The sequence below is a fragment of the Dendrobium catenatum genome, unplaced genomic scaffold (genome assembly GCF_001605985.2).
Source record: "Dendrobium catenatum unplaced genomic scaffold, ASM160598v2 fragScaff_scaffold_156, whole genome shotgun sequence".
NCBI classification, from domain to species: domain Eukaryota; kingdom Viridiplantae; phylum Streptophyta; class Magnoliopsida; order Asparagales; family Orchidaceae; genus Dendrobium; species Dendrobium catenatum.
The window spans coordinates 4,030,672-4,042,935 of NW_021318618.1; the positions used below are offsets into that span (position 1 = coordinate 4,030,672).

General features: G+C 33.3%; 1 protein-coding gene across 1 annotated transcript; it reads right to left on the reverse strand.

Annotated features, from left to right (window-relative positions):
* Nucleotides 1-7,369: 7,369 nt before the first annotated feature.
* Nucleotides 7,370-12,045, reverse strand: LOC110113428 (F-box protein FBW2-like). The gene is made up of 2 exons (XM_020846017.1): nucleotides 11,651-12,045; nucleotides 7,370-7,898 (listed from the first exon to the last, which is right to left on the reverse strand). The coding sequence occupies exons 1-2, from the start codon at nucleotides 12,043-12,045 to the stop codon at nucleotides 7,370-7,372; spliced, it is 924 nt and encodes a 307-aa protein (XP_020701676.1).
* Between the last annotated feature and the right edge of the window lie 219 nt (nucleotides 12,046-12,264).

The following is a 12,264-nucleotide window of genomic DNA, read 5'->3' on the forward strand; positions in this document are numbered from 1 at the left end:
TTTAACTATACATGGAATTAAAGAATAGAAAAACACAAAAATAATGCGGTAATTACAAAATCATGTAATAACGACCAAGATGGATATATCGCTAGAGATCTACCAGAGACCAAGGAGAAAATACCTAAACTCAAAAGCAGCAAGCAAGAGGAAGGGGAGGCAATTCTTCCTTTTCGGAGGAAAATGCAACGTCGGAGCTAGGGGATGACCTAGTTTTCGAGATCCTGAAAAAGGTTGACGCTAGTTCAATGATGGAATATCATATTTTGCAAATATAAAAAAATTGTAAAAAATAAGAAAAAGGAACAAAAATAAAGCGACAATTGCAAAATCTAATATGACGCCGTCGACCTCGCGTCAGCCATTTTGAGGATCTCAAAAACTAGGTCTTCTGCTAGCTTCGACGTCTCCAAAGAGTATAGAATTACTCCCGCTTTCTTGCCGCTGTTGAGTTTATCTCTTTTCTCCTCGATCTTCGGTGTCAGATCCATCATGGTGGTTATTATAATATTTTGCAATTACCGCGTTATTTTTGTGCCTTTTTCCTCTTTGTGAGTTGCTTGATCCTTTAATTCTATGTATAATTAAATAATTAAGTGGTGAACTTAGTTTTATGTTCTCAACTGCAATATAAACTTAACTATTATAATTATTGTTATTATATATTTTTCTTATTATTTCTGTATTATTATTTAATTTCTTTCAATAGGCGACCAAGTTTTTGGGTGGTTGTTTCATTATAGATAAAGGACAAAGGAAGAGAAGTGATTGAGCAATTTAACTTTGAAGGCTTTTCATACAACTAGTTACTTTCTAGATCAAAATAAAAGGGGAAAATTTTATTCTCCCTTAGCTTGCACCTCTTTTTGTTTGGATGAAATATTATTATTTCATGCTTAGCCACTTAAGATTAAATAATTAGGAGTTGTATGAGTGAAAAAAAAGGGTATTGGATGGATATTGATTTCTTATTTTCTCTTTAATATGTCAGAGAAACGTTTTGTTTGTTCTTTTTTTTTTAATATTATATTTATTGTATATTAAAATATTTACTATATTAGAGATAATTTATTATTTTAATATTATATGAAAAATCAAAACATATAGATGAATAAGATAAGTTTTGAGTAGTTCTTATGAGATGAGATTTTTTTTAATATGAAAATTTCAAAAAATGAGAATATTTTAAAAGTTATAAAAGTATATTGCAACGAGGAAGTGATCAAGAATCACAAATTTTGGATGCAGTAGGTGGAGAGTAATCGGAGCGCATAGCGACTACGACAGACAAGCTTCATCACAACGGCGTTAATGACATCGGGGCGGTCAAAAAGTTGGCACCATTCCTCAATGTCAATCTTCGACTAGCAGCATGGCCCGACCACCTAGGGGTGTCAATATTTGACACAACCCGAAAATCTGACTAGAATTCGACCTGAAAATTTTGGGTTAGGGTCAACCTTAACCCAAAACGGGTCGGGTTCGGGTTCAACATTTCAACCCCTTTCAAAAATCGGGTCGGGTTAACCCTTTGACTCTAAATTGACCCGAAAGTGACCCGATTTTGACCTGAAAACCCGATTTTGACCCGACAACCCAAGATTGACCCAATTTTGACCTGGTGTTGACCCGAAAAGAGGAGATTGACCTGTTTTTGACCCGACAATTAGCAATTTTTTGATGGAAACGAGTCATTCGGGTCGTGTCGGGTTGACCCGAACCCGAAGCGGGTCGGGTTCTGGTCCGGAAAACCGACCCATTTTTAAAAACGGGTCGGGTTCGAGTTGACCCGAATAGTGCCGAGTCAGTTTCGAGTTCGACCCGTGACTCGAAATTGACACCCCTATGGCCACCACCTCCCTCCAATTCTTACAGACAAAAAGGTATTATGCATGCCATCTCGTCCGCTTGGATATTCTTGAAGATGAGGGCCATTACCACGTGGTTCAACCGCTCCCAATACTTCATTTGTAGTCGTCGACCCACCAAATGTCGTCATTTTTTTAAAAGCTAGAAAATTCCCTGCCCTTTATTGATACAATAGTGCTTAGATATAGAAAACAAAATAGAGTAATAAGGAAATATGATAAAAGAAAATATTGTTAATAATGATGTTATATTGTAATAATAATTGCTATAAATTCTTACAATAAATATTATACATATGTTCTCATGTTTATATGGCAGTGAATAATTCTAATAACTCTAATATCTCTTTACAAATAGATAATGCAGCAATAAAAATCATTGAGAGTTTGTCTATCAAAAAATAAAAATGGGAAAAAGGATGAGACTTTGTTTATGTTATGTAGAGAAGAAGAAACAAATGATGAATTAAGAATGTCATACGGAAGGTGACGACGAGTGATGATAAATTGATAATAAAAATCATATTATTTAGTTCTCTTATGATAAACTAAATTATGACTAACATGAATAAAGTTTTTATTGTTACACTACATATGATGGGAAAAAGGATGAGACTTTGTTTATGTTATGTAGAGAAGAAGAAACAAATGATGAATTAAGAATGTCATACGGAAGGTGACGACGAGTGATGATAAATTGATAATAAAAATCATATTATTTAGTTCTCTTATGATAAACTAAATTATGACTAACATGAATAAAGTTTTTATTGTTACACTACATATGATTGAGATGAGAGAGAACAATATATCCTCATAAAAGAAAATTCTAAATGTTTAATAAAAAAACCTCATAGGATTATTGTTTCATAATAAACTTGTATGTAATTTATAGTGAAATTATTCAATCATTACAAGAAGTTAGTCTAAAAGCCTATAAAAGTGAGCCACTATGTATTACTAAAAGATGGATTTTATTTTATTTTTTTATTTAAAAAGTGACGACATTCAAATTGTAATGAACTTTTTTTTTTTTTGAAAGAGAATTTTATTTAAAATGTAACTAACATATATTTACTATAATCCACATATCATATGCTTTTCTAACTATTACAAATATAAAATTTAAATTTAACCAAAGCTCAATATAAGTTGAGAGCTTGATCTAAAGTCATGATTTCTCATTTTGTTATTTGTTTATTAAGAAGAGAAATGATTTTTTAATTTCATCCTTCTAATTTAATCCCATAAAATTGATACAACAACAACAACGCCTTTATATCACTATGTGGGGGTCAGCTACATGAATCCTTTTTCTCTATTGTGTCATGCTAAGGATAAAATTCTCATTTAAATCTAATAAAGAAATGTCATTTCTAATATTTTCTAACCAAGTTTTTTTAGTTATACCTCAACATTTTTTAATATAAGTCAAATCAAATAAATCTACTTTTCTAACCTGGTCATCAGAGGCTGACATTTTATTTGACCAAACCATCTAAGGTGACTCTGTCTAATATTATCTTCCACTGGAGCTGCTCCAACCTTTTCACGTATGAGCACATTTCGTATCTTGTCTTTAAGAGTAAAGTCGCTCATCCACCAAAGCACTCATCTCTACAGCACTTAACTTAATATTATGCTTCTCTTTTAATGGCCAACATTCGACAGCATAAAACATTGCAGGTCTCACTACCATCTTACAGAATTTTCCCTTCAGTTTGAGAGGAATTTTCTATCACATATAAAGCCCGATGCATTCTCCACTTCAACCATCCAACTTGAATTCAACTAGTAATATCCCTATCTATTTCACACATCACTCTGAATAATAGACCAATTATATCTAAAATGTGTCTTTTATAATTACTTGATCACCCAAGTCATAATCCCCACTAGATCATTATCATAAAATTACACTCAACTATTTAGTTTTAGATCTACTCAAACGAAAGTCTTTAGACTCTAAGGTTGACCTCCATAATTCAAGCTTACCTTAACTCCCTCTCTATTCTTATCAATAAAAAGAATATCACCAGCAAAAAGCATAAACCAGGGTTCAACCTCTTGCAAATATCTAGTGAGAACATCCTTGACTAAAGCAAAAAAGATATAGGCTTAAGGCTGAACCTTGATGTAATCCAACTGAAATAGGAAAATACTTGGTCAAACCACCTTGTTTTTTAACACAAGTAATAGCTCATGCATACCTATATTTAATGACTTGAATATAAGAATTATTAACTCTTTTCTTATGTAGAACTCACCATAGCACTTTCTTGGAACTTTATCATATGCTTTCTCTAAATCAATAAAAAAATATGTAATCCTCATTATTCTATCTATACTTTTTGATCAAACCTCTCAATAAATGTATAGCTTCCATAATAGACCTACATGGCATGAATCCAAATTGTTTTTGAAAAATATTAGTGTCATGCCACAACCTATGCTCCATAACATCTCCCATAGTTTTAAAGTATAACACATTAACTTATTTCCTCTATAATTCGCACAATATTTTACATCAGTTTATTCTTAAAATTAAGAATCAACACACTCATTCTTCACACATATGACAACTTTTTAGTCTTCAAAATAATATCAAAAAGTTTAGTAAGCTAAAAATCCTTCATCTCCTAAGTATTTCAACACCTCTATTGGAATATCATCAGGTCCAATAGCTTTTTCACACTTAATTTTCTTTAAAGCATTTTTAATTTCAGTTTTACTAATCACCGATAAAAAAAATTATTTTCATATTAGGGTTTAAATCACTAAAGTTAATTGCATTCTCATAAAATAATAATAATTATTATACTATTATTAGTACATTATTATTATCATTATATTATCAATTTTATTATCCAACAATTCCATAAAATGATGAAAGAATAAATTGATAATAATAATAATAATAATAATAATGATGATGTGATGATGACTCCTCTGAGACAGTGGAGAAAAAATATTTATGTAGCTAACTCTATAGGGTGGACTTCTACCTTTTGAAACCTCGACCAACTCAATGTTGAGTTGGACTCGCTAAACTTGCATAGATATTGAATTCCTCTAAACTTTCCTTTGAAACCATGATTTTTTAATTATAATACACTTTATTAAATAATATATTGATTCAACAGTGCCTATGTATATAAAATTATTATTAAGTGATAAAAAGTACAATAAAATAAAATGTACTTCATAATAAGAATATACAATAATAATGACAATAAATCTCTACTATAAATATAGATAATGTTCTAATATTTACACAGCAACAAATAGCAACGTTTTTAAAACCGGACCGGACCGGCCGGTTCAACCGGTTGAACCGGGAACCGGTTCGGCGGACGGTCCGATCTGCCCCTTTAAATCGGGCTGCATTTCAACCGGCAAAAAACCGGGTCCAATGCCGGTTGAACCGCTAAACAGGCGAACCGGACTCCGTTAAAAGAACCGTCCGGTTCCGAAAATTCCTAATCAGAGCTGTTTATCTCAAATCCAACAGCCGAAATTGAATTTTAGTCTCATTAAGCGGGAGTCGAAACTCGAAACACTTATTTCGCTGATTTCATTCGATGCTCGCAATCCCTACGGGACCAACGAAGAAGACGACGGAGGCTTCACGCTAGGAGAGCTGAACGGCGGCATTTTCATTTGCAAGTGAGTCGAAACACCTTAAGGGCATGCTTTCCGTTTTCGTCTCTCTTTTTGGTCGGGCAATGGTGTTGCCGTGCCGAGACCTAAGAGCAGCTTTCCTTTTTGCCTTTTTGGTCCGACAATGGTGTTGTCGAGTTGTTGGTCGTGCTGTTTGTATTTTTTTTATGTATGGTTCATTCGCCTTTGCCGCAACCGAGACCAAGAGCGATGAGGGAATTTCGGATTTTGTTCAGTTTTAAGCCCTAACCGACATTTAAGCCCTATCCGGGATTGCATATTTGCATTCATGTATGAGATATCAATTATCATATTATTGTAAATGCTATTGAGCTTCACTGCATATTTGCATTCATGTATGAGATATCAATTATCATTGAAGCCCTTCACTGACATATACATATTTTCGGATTTTGTTCAGTTTTAATCCGGATTTGTTCGGTCAATTGATGGTTTGGAACGTCGAGGTGAATTTCTGTCATTTTCTGCGCTAAGTGCTGACATTTTGGAGGTAAATTTTCTTTTTATCTATGCTTTGATTAGTCTATGTCTATGCTTAAAACTGAACATTGCTTGGAATCACATTCTGTTGTTTAAAACTATGCTTTAAATCCATATTAGTCTATGCTTCAAAATGTCATAACATTGCTGGTGAATGTCTATGCTTTAAATCTAGATTAGTCTATGCTTAAAACTTAACAGAATGCTTAAAACTGAACAAACTCTATGTCTATGTCTATGCTTGTTAGTCTATGCTTTTGATTAGTCTATGCTTTGATTTGTCTATGCTATTGTATGAATGAATGTATAAGAAGAAAATTTAACATCTATTTTATTTTATTTAATAATAATATTATTTATTACGTCATCCGGTTCGACCCCGATTCGACCAGTCGAACCGTGAACCTCTCCTTCTTCTGGTTCATTGTCCGGTCCGATTTTCACAACGTTGACAAATAGTTTTAAAAACTCTTAGCAAATCATCATCGGTGACTTATGTCTGCTATTATTTAGATTTTTCAAGATATTTTTTTTTTGGATTGTCAAGATAAATCATAAAGTATGTAGCTTCAACACATAATCTCAAGTAAAAAAAATCTCCTTTAACTAATGAGCCACGAGTCTTTCACGACTTTTACAAGAAATTTCTCCCTCAATTAGATTATGGCTTCATTTGGGACGATTTCTTACTGCTTCTTAAAGCAGCTTTTTATTAAAAAATTAAAATTTTTGTACTAAAAAACTGTTTCTGCAAGAAAGTCATCCCTCCTTGGCCTATTGGTTGAGAGCTTAGGCTTCCAACTAAGAGGTCTAGGATTCGAGTCTATGTGTATGCGTTGTGTGTGTGAGTTTGCCTTAAATGGCCTAAATATCCCAAAAAAAACTTAAATCATATATTTTACATATAGACTAGTGATTATATCCCATAACAAAATCTTACTTTCACAATGCAAAAAATAAACCAAACATGGAAAGATTTAGACAGCAAAATACTATGGTAAACATAAAATCTATAGGAGAAAGTTTCTGACACAAACTTAACAAAATGATCATTGCCATTATGCAATAACCAAACTCTTAAACTCTATGCTACTCAAATTTCAATGAATATGCAATCTTTAGCAACAGAAAAAAGGATTACTGTTGAGGCAAAATACTAAAATCTGAAGCTAAAAAATGGCAAGCAAAATGGTAGGCTTACTTGTCATCTAAATTACTTAGGTTTCGTTTAGGACAGCTTTCTTATTGTTTCTTAAAGCAGTTTTTTTAGTACAATAAATAAATTTTTATACTAAAAAACTGCTTTAAGAAGCAACAAAAAAGTCATCCCAAACAAAACCTTAATCAGCCTCCTCGTCTAAGTCATCATCATCACAATCATCCTCACAGCTTGATGGATAAAGTTCATAACTATCATAAAAAGGATCTTTGAAGAACTTTAGGGCATCACACTTCATGCCAACACCACCATCAAGCTTCACATTCCAGCACCCATTTATGTCAAGAGAGGATAAAGCTCTGCAGTTGCTTAGAATAGCATCTAAGCCATGGTCACTAAAGCGCCCAAAGGCTAGCTCGAGCTGCTCAATCCCTTCCATGGTGTTTGCGATAGCTAAAGCCTCATCTTCATTGATTTTGGCTGCCACACCATTATCTTGGGTTGATTCGTACTCAGGAGGAGTCATGTTTCTTCGCAAATTAACAAGAGATGTGCAATTCTTTCCCAATGTGAGGATTCCTTTGGAAGTGATATTTTTGCAGTAGCTGATGTCCAAAACAGCTAGAGCTGTTAGGGTTCCAGAAGATTTTTGTATGGTGAGATCATTAATCTCACTCATTGGAATTTGCAATACTCTGAGGTGATTCCCACTGCAGTTGTACAACAAATCAATGTTCATAAGATGAAGATAGATTATGAAAAATAATAATAAATATATGGCGATTATTTGATTAAATAACCTGAAAATATCAATAAAACACGATTGATTATCTCATAATAACAGCTAGTTCACATGTGTGGGTTAAATTGCTAAAAATAAATGTCATTTATCTCCATCCTGAATGACTAAAAAAAGGATCTATTTATGTATAAGACTTTTTTTTTAATTCTTTTTTATAAAAGAAATTCTATTCGATAGAGCAATTAAGTCAGACATAGTTAATCTAATCTACATCTCATATGCTTCTCTAACTATTAAAAAGAAAAAAAAGTTAAACTTAAATTTAATTAAACCATAAAATAAATTGAGGGTTCAATCTTAAAAATGAAGACTTCTTGGTTAATTAATTAATTTGCTGCACTGGCTTCAGTATTAGTTGAGTTTGCTGGTTTTATTGCAATGGAATCTTACTGGTTTTATTTGCAATGGCTATTGTGTGTCTTGGTTCCTGTTTCATGGCAAAGTTCGATTTTTTTTATTTCAGTATATTCTGCTATGAATTAACTTTCAATCACCTTAGTAAGTTGTACTTTTGCCTAGTTGGGGTTCCTATTTGCTGGCTTACTGCCTTGTTGGTTGCTTCCTTGTGGATTTTTTTGGTTGTTTAACCAGGTTTTCTATCTTGTTGAATGTTGAACACTGAACAACCTGAACTAATTTATGGTGTAGCCTGAATTGAACTATTATTGATGATAATTTCTTATTCTACTAGATTAATGGATTTAATTTATTTGAACTAATTTGCTTTTGCTAGATATCTTTAGATATATGCCTTTAATCTGATAATTTTCTTTTAATAGAGCGATGTGAGAAACCTCCAAAAGTAAAAGTGTGAATTCTGTTGGGGTAAATGCAACCAGGTGTCTTTTGTGTTCTCTTAGACCGAACAAATACTTTATAATTAAACAGATACTATTAGCCAAGCTAATACAAACTGTCGTCTTGGAAGATAATCCATTAATGTTCTTTACTTATTTACATTTTAGTATTTGATGACTGATTTTGAGGTTTAATCTAAGCTCTATAAATGATAATCAAGCATATTGCAAATTGACAATTACACAGTTTAACCATTTTTAGACTTTTAGTTATTTAACTTTTTTTAGTATTTTTCTTATTTTTTTGCAGATGAATCTCATCTCCACTCCATGACTTGGAGGGGGTGCAAAGCAGCAAAGTAGATTAAATTGGAACAATTTATTTGATTTTTTTAAAATTTTTTATAAATGTAATTTATAATTTGTGTTTGTATAAATGTAATGTATATTAGTAACACTAATTGTAATATATTCTAAACTCTGTATGTACTTGATAGTAAAATTTTTCCATTTATGTATGTTCAAACAATTAAATTAACATAGCAATAAGCTAATAAACTTGATTTTTGACATTTTGTATGTTTAAAGTTTCAAGTTTCAACATTTATATTTTAATAATTTAACATTTACATTTTGAATGTTAAAAATTTGTAATTTTTTAATAGTTTATAATTAACATTTAAATTTCATATGTTTTTCAATTTTGGGTATTTTAATTGAATTGGTTAAATAAATATGAAATAGAAGAAATTGGGAAAAGAATGGGTTGGCGGATCATTTCAGGTTGACCCAAACCCAAAACAGGTCGAGTTTGGGTTTGGATTTGCTACTAGTTTCCTTAATTAAGTCAAGTCTGGTGGAAGTAGTTCAATTTCAGGTTGGACTTGAACCCGAATCAAAGATCCATTTTGACACTCCTAACTGCTACGACATATGAATGATATCCATAATGAATTTACTGGTATACAAATAGTATTGTTTTCCTACTTTACTATTTTATTGGCCTTCATACTGCATTTACCAATTCAAAAATTTTATTGAATAGTATATTTTTATTATTTTTGCACAAATTTATGATCATATTAACTATTATTGTTATAACATGAATGATTACATGCGTAATGTTTCTTTACCGTGATTTGTTTTTATTTATAGGATTTTAGTGACGTGCTCGACTTTTTAGCTCATTATATGTTATTTAAATAATTTCATATCAGAAAATAGGATTAAGAGTGCGATACTAATCAATTACAAAATTCCTTAAGTTTTACCCTTTTTATTTTAGTTATTTTTTTGTACTCACGAATGAAAAAAATGAATAGTTGTATTTGTATGACTCATGATGCTATATATAATTTTGGATAGTGATTACATGTGCACATTGGTGTTTTGATCAATATAAGTTGTTTTCACTGGTATTTCATTATTGAAAGAAACTAGATGGCTCTAGTTATTACATAAAAAAATAATAATTTTTTCAAATTAGATTGTGGGACATGACAATCAATATTCCATGAATACCCTCATCTAAGCTACATGAGGCATACAACTATGGAGAGCCCACAATCATGGTTCCATCACCTATGTTCATTCCTAGTTCATAATCATATTTGTCTAGAAAACTCGTTAGTCTTGAGGGACTCGCCATTTTCCTAGGGATTCCCCTTCATGAACTCACCGATGATGTCCGTTTCGAAGTATTCGACGAAGGCTTTCGACCCCAAAGATTAGCCCTTGGCACCTAAGTCCAAGTACTCACACCATGCAGTCTCCCCCAACACTCGCCACCAAGGACTTGCATAGGGTACGCCCAGGGACTTCCCGAGCTACGCCAAAGGCAGATGGCCATGCATACACATTAATTTATAAATAGAGTTATTTTAAATGTTATGTATGTAAATCCCCTAATTTTTATTCTAGCATGCATTGCAGAACTACTCTTCTGTAGTACCAAAACTAAGATATCATCTACAAAGTGTTTGTAGATTCAAAGCAAGGATTGTTAAATTAATTACACAATTTGATTATTAAAGAACAATATGCTTCTCTAGCTTATTTCTTTTAATCAGAATAATTCGTCTTCTTAAGTGGTTGGTACCTTCATTTTTCTCATTTATAGTATATTGTATATAATCTGACACCTAGAAAAGAAAAAAAAATGTCTCAAAGACATCGTTTCAATATATGTGAATCAGATCAACCAATTTGGAAAATCAAAATAACTTCTCTTCCACCTCTCTGCCCCCCTACATTTTCATCATAAATTCCTTCTAATTTACTCCATTAACAAATAACCAGAATTTGTCGACTGTTTTTATGATTAAAGAAACTTGACTCACAGTGTTTAAACAATGACAGTGCATCACATATTACTTAGTCCGTAAAAAAGAAGTAAAGAAAAAGAAACCCAGAATTTCTTTAAAAAAATCTGAATGATAGATCAACAGGAAAAACGTAAGGCCAAAAAGTAAATAGACAAAGATTTGTTTGTAATTGCTTTTCTGAAAAATAATATTCAAAGCTTGAATCTACTTGCATTGATTTCATCCAGTAATGATAATCGGAATTATTGACCATGTTAAACAAGCCACAAAATAACAGAGATGAAAAGCTAAACCAAAAAGCACGGCTAAAATGCACGTAAAACATCACTCAAGAACTCAAAATAAGATGAATGAACGGATTCCAGCGAGGAAATGTGAATCAGTATCTCATTACCTCATGGGTTTGAGAATCATATATCAACAATTAGCAGTATATATGTGATCTTTAAAATCATCTAGTTGAAGTTGAGGAAAAAAAAACAGAACAAACAGAGCAAAAGAATCCGTAATAACGAGCGAGAAGGGAATCGAGGCGTTACAAATAGGCGGTGAGTGAGAATCCCCAGTTTCCAATGCGGTAGGCGCAGAGTCGTCGGAGCGTGTTGCGGCTCCGGCGGACAAGCTTCCTCACGGCGAAGTCGATGACATCGGGGCGGTCAACCCGTCGGCACCATTCCTCAATGTCGATATCTGACCAGCAGTAAGGTCCCAGCACCGCCTCCCGCCACCCGCGGCAGACGAGAGGCACTGTCCGCGCCAGCTCATCGGCTGGGATCCTCGTGAAGATGAGGGCCAACACCTCATGGTTCAACCCCTCCCAATACCTCCACTCATCGCCCACCACCGCTCTCGGCGATACTTCGCCGCTGCCTCCGGCGGTTTCACTTCGTTGCATCTTACGCCCCATACTCTCCACTTCCGGTGATGTGTCCATTATTACTCTTTCCCTGCGGAAGATACGACCTCGCGCTAAAAGTGATAACTAAATCCATTGGATTACAGACACGCGTCGACGATTTAAATTTGGACGGTCCGATTGATACAGCCCTACGGGAATGGATCAGTACGGAAGAGAAGATCAGACGCTGCGGGTGATCGGACGTAAATAGTAATTTGCTTCAAGAGGCGCAACTTAATAATGACGGCTTTAAAA